Raw genomic sequence first — 16,049 nt, forward strand, 5'->3', positions numbered from 1 at the left:
ACAGCAGTGCCAGGTCCCACACAGCCACCCCAGGGCAAAGGTGGCACAAAATACGAAGGAATAACTCACAGGAACTGCATCTTGGTGAGGGACAGCATTGTAGCCATGCAGAGCTTAGTCTAAATCAAGGGTGCAGGTCACAGGTGGTTTGCACCCCACAGTGGCATGATTTAGATGATACAACTGGAGCAATGCAGAGGGAATGGGATTTGAGGCTGAGGAGAAGAAACAGTAAAGACTGAGATGACAGTGAGGCACAGAGAGGTAATGGAGTTAGGACAGACAACCAGGCAGAGGGCTTCACTGAGCTGCCAGCCTATACAAGAGAGAGAGCTGGGCATCTACTCTGCCTTTCAAACATCCTGACAAGCCTCCACTTGTGAAGTGACACTAAAAGTGGTTTTCTATGCACAGCACCTCAGTGCACCAACCCTTGGGTGGGCTCAAAGCCCATGCTGCTCAGGTGGCCCTAGCACAAGGGGTACCAGGCACAGTGACTCCACATGGGGGTCACTGTGGGGTCACTGTGCCTGGTCTCCCACCACAAAACAATGCATCTCACCCTGCATGCACAGCCAGCAGCTTGGCATCAGATCCATGGCTTTTGGCAATTTGTCACATCGCTCAAAATAAAAGACATCACAAGATTGCTCGTGATCCATCTCTGGCTTATTTTAGTCAAATTCAAGAACTCAGAAAGGTATCACTCAGGGCTTTTCACACCACCTTTCATTTTTCTAATCTCTTCCTTTTGTGTCAAAGTTACTGTTGTTTTGCACATATATTTGATGGCCTGTCTCACCTCCTGTATACTTACATGCACGTGTGTTTGCACACGTACAAACCCACCCCAATGGAACCGAGAGAGTAATATTTAGACCTGAATTGCAGAACTTTGTATTGCAGTTAAAAAAAACAAAAAACAAACCAAAACCCCAACCATGTTTATATCACAGGAAGGCAACCTCACAGTGCTTGTTTTCTGGATGAACTTCGGTGACCCTCCGTTTTTGGTCTGTCACACATGGATCCACACTGACAGCACGAGGGTCTTGTTCCAGACCCGCCATTGTGAAACACCTGTACGAGTAGAGCCCTGGCACTGAAGGAAGATGAGCAAAGTGAGAAAATTGGTTGAAACACACATTTCTGCTTAGATGATTCTGGCCATCAGCTCTTTCCCCAGCATCCAGATGGGTCCCTGGATCTGCCAGGTACTGGGTATCACCATGGAAAACAGCACAGCCTCATACCGAGCACCCTCCATGCCAAATATCTGAGCAGAGCTTACATCCACAGCAGCTAAATATTCATTGGAGCAACTACACAGCTTCTCACTGGCCTTTCCAGTCCTGTTTTTTTTACCCAAATGGGTGGTAAAGGCCGGAGAAAAGAGAAGAGACTGTGTGTGCTCCCTGGAAGAACAGCAACTATGAATTTGCTTTGGTTCTGCAGGGGCTGTGTGTCGCACGGAGGTGAGTGCTGCTCCTCACAGGCACCAGCACTGCAGCCAGGTGAGTGCAGGCCCATGTGGGTCCCTGTGCCCGGACAGATAAACACAGACTGCGGACAATCATTCTTTGCCAGTCAGTGAAACAGTCCTGCTGTGACATTATTCACCAAAACCCCAGCAATAACTGATTAACACGGGACAAAGTCTCTTCTCTTTGTCAGGCTATCCTGGGACTTCATGCTCTACAGAAACTCACAGGATCATGAAGGAGATCAAGAGCTGTGAAACCTGGCAATCTTTGCTCTCTACTTAGTCCCTGCTATTGCCAACAGTTGGTACTTGATTTGAGATTGCCTGGGTGGCCTTCACATATATTTTAAACACAGACAAATATTTAGCTTGTTCTAAATCCAACTCGTGCCTCGGAATTCTCCTTGGCCAAGAAAACAGACCTTGTCAGAAACACCATTAGGGCTTCAAAAGCTCTCAGAGAACAGCCAGGTACCCAGAGAGGTCATGCTGTACTTGTTGAGCCTGCTCCCTACATCCTCCCTGGAGCAATGCTCTGGTAGCGTGGCTGAGGGCCAAGAATAACAGGATATTCCAGCTGACTAGCCAGTACTCCTGATGGACTGGGATTACTCCTTTTACCCTAATACACAGCGTTGAAGCAACTTGAGAAGTTTTCATCACCAGATACAACTGACAAAATGGAGACTGTGTCTTAAAGACACTGGTTCCTGCCCTTGGGCTTGAGTAAAACAAACAAAAACCAGTGCATTCACTGTTTATGGAGGAGACCTTTATCAATCAAATCAGTAGAGAACAGCACTGTGCTAGGTACAAGAAACATCTGCCTATCCTGCCTAATAATCACGCGGTTTGGTTCCCTTGGTTTACAAAATACACTGATCATAACAGCTTGGCATGAGAAGAACAACACTTACATTTACTTCGTGATCTTGTAACTCAAGATCATTCAAAGGACTCTAAATCCCCTATTCCGAAAAATCTTGCAACACCTCCACATACAGAAAAGCCCTGGAGCCTGTCCTGAGAGCCAGGAGCACAGGCTTTGCCCTGGAACCAGCCCTGAAGCCAGGAGCCTCCACTGCACTCACCACAGCATTCAGGGTACACAAAGGGTCTGGGAACAAGCTGTGCTCCCATGTGGCTCCTCCAGACTCTTTCTCAGATTCAAGAAAGAAAAACCTCAATCCATCTATCTCCTCCTTTATCTTTGCCTCTACTTTTAAATTAACTGCTTCAAAGTAAACAGGTTGGTATTTACAGGACTAAATGGATGTTGACCTTGATGGCCCTCTTCACCTTGTCTCTAGCACTCTCAGAAAGCCAGCTGTTTTTTATTAATCTTCTCCTTTTTGTCCTTCAGCTCATGTGTAAGAGAACAAGCTGATCTAGTCACTACGTGAATCACTAGAACAGCTCTGCATTTCCTCACATGTCTGTAAAATCTGCCACTCAATCACAGACTGACTGCCTCAGACATTCTCTGCTGCAGCCGAGCACGTCCTGGGCATTTCAGGGCACACAGTCTGGAGAAGCTTAGAAGTCTGAAACACTGCTCTTAGTTCAAAAGTTAGAACTGCATCAGCAAAGCAAATGCAAACAATGTGGGGATTAGAGAGCAGGAAAGATATTTGGTCTCTCTGGAAACAGAGCCTTTGGGGTAATCACATTCAAAATACATTTATCTAGATCTGGGTATGAGTAGACATGAGGTGAGTTGATACGGAATAGCACAGTGAGCCCTGCATTTAAAGGCAGGCAGGAAAATTCCAAGCCACACAAACCACTCCTGCCTACTGCTCTTGCTGGACTATCACCGTCAGAATATGACAGCAAATCAGAAGAATTTGTTTCTAAGACACTATGGCTTATATTCCATCTCTTTCTGAAGTTTCACAAATTGAGCACCAGTGTGCTTATGTCCACAGAGGTATGCTGGGAAAAGGAGGGAGATACGGTACCGGGAATTTTGGGGGGTCAGAGGAAAGCCTAAATGACACTTACAGTGAATAAAATATATGGTAGATAGAATACAGCAACTTTGTGGGGACTCATGAATCCATCATGCTCTCACTTGAGATCTAGACAGCATAAACTGTCATGCAAATCCTTAGGCAACAATTAAATAATATGTGGCAGAATATATTGTTGTCATTGTGCTTAACTACATGTAAAGTTCCTAAGATTCTGCTGTGCTGCTCTGTTGTCCACTCAGCGTGCCAAGGAACAAAGCCATGGCTCTTACCTAACTGCAGGAAAAAGGACTGATATGAAAAGACCCATATAAACGTCCCAAGATTTTACAATACTGTAGAGTATCCATCCAAAAACACTTCCATAGTGCACTATAATAATCCTTAAATTAAGGCTGGGAATGGACCTAGCTCTTCCAAAGATCATCAGAAACTCTGTGTTTAAGGTGCTTTAGAATATCAATCACTGTCTGACAGGTAGTTTTTCTTCATAAAGAAAAGTGATACCTTAGAGTGATGATAAATTCATCTCGCTTTAGGTGACAGCAGGTAGTCTGTATGTACATCTGTCAGAAATCTCGCTTTTACCTCTGCAAGTAGCAATTAAGTGTGCATTTGGGGCTCTGCCACCCAAGTGAGGGGTCTGGATGCTTAAGGTTTCCCAAGCAACTGAAGGCTGATTGTCACAAATGACTGTGGTGAAGAAAGGGGTCATTTGTGGACATCATCCTGCAAAAGCGCTACTTCTGCACGGTTTTGCTGCATAAAATCACCTACACCAGAGCTAACATTATGCCCACTGATCACAACCACATCATAAAATTGTGGATGCCTCCCCCAAAGACAGAACTGCATTACCAATTTAATAATGGTATGCCTTCTGCATTCAGCAAACTTCTCTTGATATATCTAATCAGCATTCATTTAAATGCAGGATAACTAACAGATACACTCACGGATGAGAGCTGAAATGATCCCTGAAAATGTAACCACTTGATGTCTTGTGGCATGCTCTAGTAGCTGGAGTCCTACTAAGCCAGAACAGACAGACGTAGGGCAGCAGAGGCAAAATCTTATCACGGGCAGCAAAAAAAGATTTAAAAACACATGCACATTTCAGAGCAGGCTAGCACCAAACATTTGAGTGTTTTGCCCTTCAGCAGAAGACCAAAACAGTAAATACCACTTCTATCCTCTTTTTCCTATGTTTTGTCTATAAATAAGCCAGCATGTCGGCATATTAACTCTCCGGATATTTACCATCAAAATACAAGTACTTCTTGGTAATGTTTGTAGACTTCATGTGTGCTGACCCACCAAAGCACAAATAGCCCAGAAAAATCTGTCTACAGATTGTCAAAGAGTGCTCACGTGAGAGCAATAAATCTGAATCACAGTCAACATACTCAAACTTTGTTCAACTTACTTGCCAGGCTCTTGGGACTCAGGCAGATCCCAACTTCTTTGCTCGAGTAAACACCTCCTGGCCGTCTGTGACAGTTTTTCCTCAGCAAGGAGAGCAGTTTTGCAGGTGTTGAGGGTTAAGTTTCCTGTAGAATTTTTCCCCCCCATAAGTTGCTAGGAGACTAAATACTGATAGTTAAAGGGTGCTCACCCCGGACAAAGGAAGTTGATCACTTAGTTTTGGGGGAGGGAAAAAGCTCCCGGGAGCAGAGGGTGGAGGGCTCGCTGCTCTTGGTTTTCCGGGGAGCATGGTCGGGCTGCTGGTAGCTGCCTGGAGTCCACGGATAACGGAGTCTGGTCCTGGGAATTCTATCATCTGTTGGAGCGCCCAGGAATTCAGAGTTTCTTCGCTGTCCTGCTGGATTTTGGGTCAGCCCAGGTCCAGCCACTGTGGGTTCTCCGGCACTGCCCACTCTGTCTGCCAGGACACCCCCCTGCCTGCCGAGGACAATCCACCGCTTCCAGCCATCAGCGCTGGAGTTTCCACCGTTTGCCCTTGGGGTTCTTGGTTCTGTTTTACTATTATTATTATTGCTGTTGTTGTTTGTCTGTCCTGTTATATTTACTAGTAAAGGACTGTTATTCCTTTCCCCATAGCTCTGACCGAAAAGGGTTTTTTTTTAGTCTTCCAAATTATAATAACACTGAGGGAAGGATTTAAGTCCTCATTCCTAGAGAGGCCTGCCTCTCCTTAGCAGACACCTGTCTTTTAAAACCAAGACAGCAGGCAACAACTTTTTCCCCCTCAAACATTCTCAAAAACTTATATAGCAGTCATTGAATCGGCGGTTTGCACATATGACAGATGCTAAGGGTGCCTCATTTACTGCAAAATGCTTGGTACAAGGTCCCACGGGAGAGGCAGATGGAGTGGGCTGAAGAACCCCTGGAGAGGTGGCAGCTGGCTCTGTCCTGGGCCGAGAAGGCCAGAGCAGACCTGAGCATGACCTGACCCACACGTGAGCACACCTGACCTGAAAACCACCCGGTGCTCTACAGCGGCACTGAGGGCAGGGGCTGTGCCCCAGCTTGCAGCACCTCGAGGTCAGAGCTGCCCCAAGGAGGCTTCCCAGGCTCTGGGGCTCCCCTCTCCCCAGGGCAGGCAGGAGGAGCTCACTGCAGAAGCGGCCACAGGAAGCAGAGCAGGGGTGGCCTGGCCAGCCTGGCGGGAGAAGCACCAGCACCTGGGGAGAAACAGGCACGAGCCCACGCAACTCCATAAAAGCCTCTGCTCTGGGAAATGGGGAGTCACCCGCTTTAAAAACAAGAAATACATCATGAAAATGAATCACGACCTCGTGTGACAAGGGAGGGTCACACCAGAACAATTGTCTCAGCTGAGCTGAGCAGCTCTGCGTGCCTGGTAGGGTGAAATTAAGGGTTCCTGACACCGTGGCCCCTGTGAGGGGGTTAACACAACATATATTTCACCACCTACCTAGTAGTGCATTCTACTGGCACTCAATTAAATACAGAGAGGGAAACAAAGACACAGAGCTGGTGCTGCACGGAAATAAAAATGGAAGTGAAATTGAATTTGGGATCATAACCATTCCTGTAATATTGCTGTGAGAGCATGATTTTTCTGTCTGGTGTACTTAAGTTACGCCTCTCAGTATTACTGACTGTGAACCTGACAGTGTTCTACACAACATGGAACCAAAGAGGAAGATGTGACATTTTATAAATATTGATGTCAAAGCTGACTTCACCAAGTGTTACACTGTCACCAAGTTATAACATCCATGTTCTTAGTGACATTTTTACCTTCTGGCAAACAGTTTGTCCTTATAGTGGGTATTACTAATATGTAATTAAGTTTATATAAACTAAGGAAGTAAATTACATACTATTTTGATTCACCTCTTAAAAGTACCCCAGGGCATTTTCAAACATGAAGAATGTCCACAGTTAGGATTTTTATAAAACATACCTTAATCTTGCACTCTGTAGCTATTTAATGATTTTGCCAGTAGCAATTTCTTACTGCATCTCCTCTTTTATTCAAAGCTTACCTACTGCAATGAGTTTTTTATAAAGAAACACATTAATTAAATATGCCTTGGCTTCACTAGCCTTGGAAAAGACTATTAATCATTTCACAGCACAAAAACAACATAATACCTGCAATTGCTCACGGGCACCTCACACACACTGACTCCTGCCTCATGATGTAATTGCCTCCAACAGGGCTGAGCACACAAAGAGGCTTTCTCTCATCAGCCATTCACTCACCTCACGTAAAGCAGCTGATGCATTTGGGAGATGATATGGGATATAGTTTCCTTTTCTTACAACACTTTAACAACATCCAGTGAAATATATTTGTAGTGCCTGCCCCACCACTGGACACAGGGAGGACACCTATGGCTTGGGTGGGGTTGTCAGTCTCCTCCCACCAAATCCTCCTGAGTAGCTCTCACCAGCACTGAGAGGAGTCAGAGCCAAAGAGGAGATGCAGGTTTGTTATGGGCAGGGTCACCGAAAGGATCACCCCTTTTTAAGGGGAAAAAAGAGAATAAAAGATGACAAATTAGAACAATTACTGATGGTTTCATATCACACACCCAAGGCACAACTTCATTCCTGGTTTTCTAAGGTCGTTCCTGAGTTGGACTTCAGTCAGAACGAAAAGATGGTTTATGTGCGTTTCATGGATAGTCACAAACTCTGTTAATATTTTAGTGTGCGAGAAAGTTAGAAAAGAAGTTGTGGTTTACAAATGAAACAAGTAAATTATTCCTTGACCTTGACTAGATTTTTTAAAATCAGTATGTTGACAACATGCGCTAGGCAGCAATGATTTTCCATGGAAAATGTTCCTTTGATACCCTACTTGTATGGTCATTAATCATAGGTCAGCCTCAGAGGTGCAAACTTCATTTTGACAAACATCTAAAAAAAAAATCAAAACATTTAGAGTGACCCTGATCATTAGACATTTATTTTACTGAACACAGCTAAAGGTATTCAGATTAATGTTCAGAACTGCCTAGTGTGCTTTGGGGGGGTGGGACTGGACTTTAGCTACTAACCTCAATTGCTCTGTGTGGAATAGGTCATCTATTTAATTCTGTAAGTTTGAACTGGTTGACTTTTCTCTTCATCAGAGGCCCCATTACCTGCGCTGACACTGACTCCATTCCTCGCTTTTCTGCTCTTTCATGGTGAATCAAGGTATGCAGGAAACCACAGGTGTCCCAGGTCTTCTCTAACCCTTCTTTACCACCAATGGCCTCTCGCACACACTCCTGCCCCTCAGCCTCTCTGTTCCCAACTCCTCTTTCCTTCTCCTGCTCAAGACACGTTAAGTGCTTTTTCCAGCACCACAGTGCTGACACATACCTGTCTTACAGCTGTTGCATGCCATATTTAGGGGTATATTTGATAAGGAACTTAGTAAAAATTCCTTTTCATCCACCAGCTTGCTCTGGGATTTCAGCAAAGGGAAGGGCACTGGGAGGTCACAGGGAAATGCTGCCAGACAGAGCAACCTGGGAGCTGGAGCAAGGCAGCAGCTGGGACAGAGCAGAGGGAAGTGTGATCTATCAGAGCAAGGGGGGAAATGAGGCTGTGAAAGGTGTGAGCTGAATGCTATCAACCTGAATGCTTGGCTCAGGCCCTCTCCTTGTCTTCTGCTGTGGCTCCACCAAATCCTCTCCCCTTTCCATCCCTGGTTGTTCGTAGCTGTTTTCACCCCTGCTCAGTCACACAGCTCCCATGACAATCTGTGGCAGGTTGATGCTAAGGCAGCAGGCAAAGCCCAGTGAGTAACAACTTCACCCTGTGGTATGTCTCTGCACAGACTCTAGGAAAGGGTGAAAATTCCCTTTTAGCTGTTTGGACAGCACTCCACTTTGGAAACATAGTCCTGCAGGATCTAGAATATTCCTCATGCGTTTCCTTGACAGCCCCTCCTGCCCCTGTCCCTTCCCAAAGAGAAGCTCTGGTTCTCATTTTACAACCAAGTATTTGAGACACAGCGACCACAAACAGGTCACTTGCAGGGTGCCTGGGGCAGAACAGAGAAACAAACCCATGTCCTTAATCATACAAACCACAAGCCATCTTTCCTCTTCTGTTCAGGCTAAAATAAATCCCCTTCACAGCTTCCAAATCAGAGGAGTAATTGATATATTTGATAAATAAGTGGGGGTAATTGATACATCCCATTAAAAAAAGGAACAACATGTTTCTTCAAAATTAGTAAGATGCACAAACAGAGGAGCTAAAGGAGCAAAGAATTACTTATAAAGTTAATATGAGACAGGAGGTGGTACTTTCTGTGCTTACCTTCAGCACTGTGATATTCCATGCAAAACTCTCAATGGCTTTGCTTAATTTTCTTCCTTTCAAACCTTCTTTTGTCCCAAGGTTATGAAGCTCTTCATGGAATTCCATTCCTAAAACACAGATTGCCACATCACTCAATGCACAATTGATTTTACCTATAAAAATGTTGAGGGAGCATGTTCAGTCTTGCAGCTGGGACTTCCTACAACCTTCTTCTGTGCTTTCCCCCCTTCCTTTTCTTTTCATGGCTCCATCCTGGGAGAACATTTTCCAGAATAAAGGTGCCATGTACAGTTTTGGGGCTGTGCTTCCACTTGGTTTGTGGCACTGCTTGCCAGTGCTGGGGTACCACTGGTCTCTGCACAGACCCTCCTCCAGCACCGCTGCCAGTACTGCAACAAAATGCAATCGTTCGTCACTCTCCTTGAGCTGATGGCTCTGCACCTTGGAAGGCTGGCTGACACATGTGGACACATGACAAGCTGTTCAGCACAGCAAAGGCAGGCTCCAATGCTCATCTCCTCATCGTTCTTCATCAGGCATACAGAAAAGCCTTTGCACTCCACAATGATAAATTACATCAGAACCATGTAATTCTAATCACAGGACTGTGACTCCTGCAGCATGGAGAACTGAGACCTCCAACCACAGCCCTGTTGCCTTTCATTGCTAGTTACTGTGGCAAATGTTTGCAGATCTGTTGCTGGATACAAAAATTCAGGAAATCTGGGAGCAGATTAAAAATCTTAAAGTATCCAATTAGTTCACCAATTTCACAAGCTCTGTGCAGTGTATACAACCATTCTCGGAGTCTGGTGTGGATTGAGAGACAAAATGGAAAAGAGCTGCTTGTGTTCCCTTAATTTGTATCTTACAAAGGCCAAACTGGCACTAAATAACTCCAAAGCATCTGAAGCCTGTCCTGGCTGAACAAACCAAGCTCCATCTCCAGTTGCTTCGTAGCTCTCCCTCCCTTAACACTTTAGGGCAAATGTCACCCAGAAACTGGAGGTTTGTTGAAGTGACACCAAAGAAATGCCAGTGGAGAGAACATCTGCACAGTATGGATGCAGAGGCTGCTTGGCAGGTTGCTGTAGACAGTCCAAGGCAGGCTTGCACTCAGCACAGCTCACCCAAAGCACTCCTGGAAGACTAACATTGGTTTTCCTTCCCGTGCACCAACTCCAGGAGCTCAATAGCACTGAGGCTGTTCAACCCCACAAAATGCAGTATTTCTCTCCCTACTGTTTACATTCCAAAATGTCACCCACTCACAGGCTTTGCTTGTCAAGGTTAATGGAGTTCCTGCAGTACATCCTTTGGAAAACTGTCTAAATAACTTCACCCCAAGCAAGAGCTCCTTGCAGATGTGCTTCATGCCAACTGACTTACAAATCATTTCACTTCAGTTAGTACAAGAAAATCTTCAAATTACTTGCTTTGGCCTGGAAAAAAATTAGAAAGCTAAAGGATCTTAGCTCTCTGTGGACAGCCCTGCCTTCATGCAGCATCCTTTTAATTATTTTCCCCTCTGGACCTCACTTCTCCATCTGTAACTCGGATATAGCACTGCCCCAGAACAGAGGGAGCCACAACCACTTGTTAAGCTGCAGGCAGCAACACCAGTGAAAGCATTTAGCAGGGTCAGTCCTCCAAGCTACTGCTGACCACTGTGCATTGGGCTCAGCCTGCACGCTTTAAAAAAAACACACCACCACCACCAGTCACACAAGAAGAACCAGTCTGGGAGAGTCTGCAGGACCCTGAGGCAACAGAACCTGCACCAAAACAGGCTATGAAGCAGAGGTCTGGCAGAACGCACGTTCAAAAGAAGCAGCACTGGGGTGAGGTAAAGGACAATGTCACAGGCTATTGTACCTCTGACACCTCTTAATTTTGAGAGCTTCTTCTGGCCACATTAAAAGTGTTACATAAATATTTGCCTGGGTAACATTTGCAACAAACTAATTTGCAAATGGGCACAGGGAAGGGATCTCTCTCTTAGTCCTTTCCTCTCTCTAAATCCCATGGCTTTCTGATACCCCATATCTTTTCTGATTGTGTTGCCTTCTCAATCAGAAATTTTAAGACTAATAAAGCAAGCAAAAATGAAAATACAAGAAGATGCAGCAGCAAACTGAACACTTGAAAAATTTCTTTTTCCAGGGGGAAGGAAGAAGAGGGGTACTGCACAAAACTCTGGACATCAGTGTGGTGTCATGGTACTGCAGGGTATTTTCCATACACATTTCCTGCTCACAAAGACTCCAGTGCTCAGGCAAATGTCATGGGCTCTTCTCTCTGCACAGACCAAGCTGCCAAGAGTCTACACAGTTTAGTGCCAAGTGTTGCTCTTAAATGATACCTTCCAGAGACCCTCCTGGTGTTGCATTTCCTTGTTACTGTCCCTTTCCTAAACCCTCTGCCACACGATGAAGGCTTTGGGCAGAGGAATTTTATGCTGTGTATGCAGATACACAGAACCCAGGGCATGTCACGATGACGAGGCCCACGACCTCCAGCCAGACATGGCCACTTGCCTCTCGTCCCTTTGTTACCACAATGCCAGCATGGCTAAAGAGCAGAGACTAGGTTCCATCCTGCTCTTGCACCACAGGAAATCAGTTAAATGCTACTGTTGAAACAACTTCCAGTTTCTCCTAATTAAAAAAAAACAAATTAAAGTATTAACTACAAAACAGCAGTTTCATTCATTATTTACATTTAATGGAAGCAAATGGCTCTAGGCTGCATCACTTGCCAAATCCAAAAATGCCTATTAGAAACAATAATATTTATAATTGTAGTCTTGTGGGTACAGAAACCTCTTGCCTGCTCTGTGCCCAAAGGAACAACTGAGCTAGAGGATGCACTCAGTAAAGGCACCATGCCTTCTCACCCCCCTCTTATTATTGCCTTTTTGGTTCATTTGGCTAATTTAAATGCTGTCAGACAGTTCAGAGCTGTAGAGCAGATGGAGAAATAGCTTCTAAGGTGAAAGCTGAGTATTTTTTTCTGACCCCACACCTGCATTGCTATTGGAAGATGAGCCTTCAGGAGGGCAGAGCACACCAGAGAAAGACTCGAATGCTCACTTACATCCAGGTGAAAAATGCTACAATTAGTCACAAACTATAAGCAAATTATGACACATTATTTCCCATCTTGCACCCAGAACTGCTCAATATAGATGGATTACCTGCTTTCTGGCACTGAACAATCTTGTCATGAGTGGAATCTGCCGTCTCAATAAGAACCCTGCTCTCTTGAATCATCTGTAAAAAAAAAAAAAAAAAAAAAGGAGGGGGTAAAAATCAGGTAAAAATCAGCATTACTAGGGTTTTCTGCAACATCTGACACACAGAAAGTACATAGGTTGAAACTGGAGAGGTCTGCTCTGACAGCAGTATGATAGATGTTGGATCCTTCCTTTCTATGCAAGGCTCCCAGATCTGTATTAAGCTAAGCATCAGTTGCTCTGAAAATGTTTTGCTCCAAAAGTTAATGAACAGATGTTTTACATCCATGAGACACCATTGCAAACAACAAGTGATTTCAGAAGAAAACAGATTTAGCAGGCAAACTTCATTCTATGTTCAACTAAGCCCTTTCTAACTGGTATTTTCTTCAAAGGAGAAGTAAGTATAGTCCTCGACATAGGTGGTTATTAAAAATGTTACCAAGTCATGAATAGAGCTGATTTCCAGAGGTATTTAAGCCTGTGCTGGATTTTATTCTATACAACAGCTCAAACACCTATAGTAGTTCTTGAGTTTCTCCTCTGAGAAACTGAGATCCAAATCCTATCCTACCCTTAATATTTCTGTTGAAGCTTAATAGAAAAGGCAACACACGCACACACACACAAAAAAATTACACCTGTAACCAAACAACCCAAAAGCAGCCATTTCAACAAGCCTACTACTCACAAGTTTCAAGAGATCTCCCTGCTTGGACGTCTTCCTGGAACAGCCCATTAACAGCCTACAAATGAAGGGTCCATTACCTGACAAGTTTCCTGAGCGCCCCCACTACATGCAAATACTATTCTCCTTTGATGGCAACAAGCCTCCAAAACCTTTCAGAAGCCCAGGCAAACAAGAATAGTGTTCCATTGTTCTGTTTTGTGAAATTGCAAAAGGTGGTACATACATCTGTTACAGAAGGCAAGAACATGCTGTACAACAAACTGTGCCTGAGAATAACCTCACTGTTCTGGGATGTTCACCACAAACTCAACCAAACCTGAACAGCACGAGAGCAGTGCCAATTAGAAATGAAGGAAACTGAAGAGTGACTGCCCAATGTTACACCCTGAAATTACAGAAGCCACCACCTGAAAGCTTTGCCAAAAGGTTGCAACTGCTAAGAGCCTCTCTACTTTCAAATATGCTAAATACGAAAACCCAAGTAGTAGGTTTCGATGATTTTAGTGGAAGACAGCGTAACAGTAATAAATTAACACTTGCAAATGAGCACATCTTACTGTTTTAATTAGACACAAGGAATGAAAGACGCTTCCACTTGTCACACTCAAACTTCCAAATTCCGGAGGAATTTCGATCCAAATTTTGCTCCTCATCCCATCTTTATTTCTAATTAAATGTACTAAGGCTGTATTTAATAAAAATACCTATGTCTTTCCATTAATATAAAGAACAATACATGGAAAACAAAATCCATTATCAGCTTCACAGGCAGAGTGAAAAAAGCCTGATATACCCAGAGAGTGCAAAATTGTTTTTTAACAGAACAAGCCCAGTGGATACGCCTGAGATTTAAATTACTTTCAATAGTATCCTCTGCCTTTCATTCTTATTACTTACTTGTTCATGCATCACATTGATTTTTTCCTCTTTGATATTTTCACTTGTCATCTCAAAAGAAATGACAATTTCTACCCACTCTCAGGCTCTCCTGTACCACAGCACATAATTCTTTTGTGCTGAAGGAGCCCTTCAGCTGACAACTACAAATGCCAAAGGTTGGTCTGAGCAGTGAAGACAGTACAAAAATCTTGCAAGTCACTAAAGAGGCAGCCAGAGGCCGCACATGCACCTCTTGCACATGCAGAGCTGGGGCCTGTGAGGCAGTGCCAGTCCAGCCAGGTGTTCCCAGCATCTCCTTGGCTCCTGCAGCCCATGTAGCCATCAGCCTGGGCTTGGGGCCTCACTGGCTCTGTGCCTCCTACCCAGCAGCAAGGCTTGCCCCGTGAGGTCAGCTGCAGCTGAGCTGGTACAGGACAGCCAATGTGTCAGACCCTCCTGGGCTCAGGTCCTTCAAGCAGAACGTGACTTGAGAGGTTTTTCTATAGAAACATGCATACATGCACACATGTACATATACACAGCCACAGGAAATCAACCTACCACGCACAAAAACAGCAGGCTCGAGAATCATGCAACTACTGGACCCAATCCCAGGAGTTTCTGGTATGCCTGTTTAAGGATTCTCAGACATGAGGGTATTCCATCCATTTTTTAAAAGGAAAGTAGCACTAGGATGTCAATTTTCCCTTACTGCAGAGTAGGTAGAGCAACGCTCCACTCCTTTGATGCTGACATCAAAGACTCGCTGCTCTCAGCTCAGCAAGAACAAACAATTAAAAACAGATCATGTAGAAGAATTTAACCTGTTCCCATCTTCTGGCTCAGCAGTAATCTTGACAAAAATAATCAACTTTTGTCTCATGACAAATCCTGAGAGTGGTTTCAGAGTTCCACAGCTCAGTGACTGGGGTTAATGAACAACCTCAGTTCATCACCTGGCATCCTCCCCTACATGTTCTTCCAGGAATTAATGCGCTAGGTAGAAATAATGGGACCCAAGCCAGGAATAAGATTTTGGTTGGCCTATGGCACCTTTACCTATGGCACCACCTCTGATAACACAGACCCTGTACCCCTACACAACAAGCCAGACTCTGCCCCCAACAAGAGCTGCATGTAGTTTCAGAGCACATGAGATCCTGCTTCTTAATGCTGCTGTAAAAGATGGCAACAACAGGACAGGACAAGAACAAAGCCTGGGCGTTCACCTGGAAGAACAGACAGATTCAGACAAGAGTACAACAGGCAAGTAACTGCTCTCCAGGAATAAAGTTACAGCATAGGGTCATGGCATCTAGATACACTTTTTCTTTCCTGTCACTAGTTTTGAAATGAGTCCACAGTCTCCCAGTCTGAATCATTCCCTGCTTTCCCAGCTGCCATAACATCTGAAACCCTGCTCGATGATGTCACCTACTTCTAAAAGCGACAAGCACCAGAAGCCCTAAAAACACAACACGGAAGACTGAGATTTTTCTGTTGGGAAGGTAACCCCATAAATCACAGGACAGCCTGAGATTTTCAAGCCCACTTTTGCCAGTAATATATTGAAACCCACCAACCTGTCTCAAAAGCCAAGAGTGAGCTTTCTGATGTTTGTAGTGTGAATTTCCACGCACCTTTCCTCTGCTCAGATCAGCACTGAGCAGCCCTCCAGGCAGCTGTGCAGTCCCAGGCATCTGGCTGGAGCCCATCAGGATCTGTTTAATGTCAGCTCCCAAATGGCAGCTCACTTCCGTGAGCGACTCTCACGCAGCAAGAGATTTCCTGCTCCCTCAGGACTCCTGTGTTCCACCGGAGTGTGTTAACTCCTGAATGCTGAGTTTCAAGGGATTAATGTCCAAGTGACATTTACTGAAAAGCAACCTTTAGAGGATGGATGTTGGAATCTGGGTCCACTCGGAGGGAGGAAAATTCTGTCAGCTGCTGAAGCTGGCAGGATTACTTGGGACATCTTGCATTTCCCAGGTCAGAAAGAAGGTGATAAACTTTATTGATCGATGTGTT

General features: G+C 44.7%; 1 protein-coding gene across 1 annotated transcript in view; it reads right to left on the bottom strand.

Annotated features, from left to right (window-relative positions):
- PLCL1 (phospholipase C like 1 (inactive)) overlaps positions 1-16,049 on the bottom strand; it is a 184,205-nt gene that overhangs the window by 14,626 nt on the left and 153,530 nt on the right. Inside the window, exons 4-5 of the mRNA XM_040070094.2 lie at positions 12,413-12,488; positions 9,214-9,323 (exon numbers count right to left, since the gene is read on the bottom strand). Coding sequence (XP_039926028.1) covers positions 9,214-9,323; positions 12,413-12,488 — 186 coding nt within the window. The remainder of the gene's footprint in view (positions 1-9,213; positions 9,324-12,412; positions 12,489-16,049) is intronic.

This window comes from Hirundo rustica, chromosome 7 (genome assembly GCF_015227805.2).
Source record: "Hirundo rustica isolate bHirRus1 chromosome 7, bHirRus1.pri.v3, whole genome shotgun sequence".
NCBI lineage: Eukaryota > Metazoa > Chordata > Aves > Passeriformes > Hirundinidae > Hirundo > Hirundo rustica.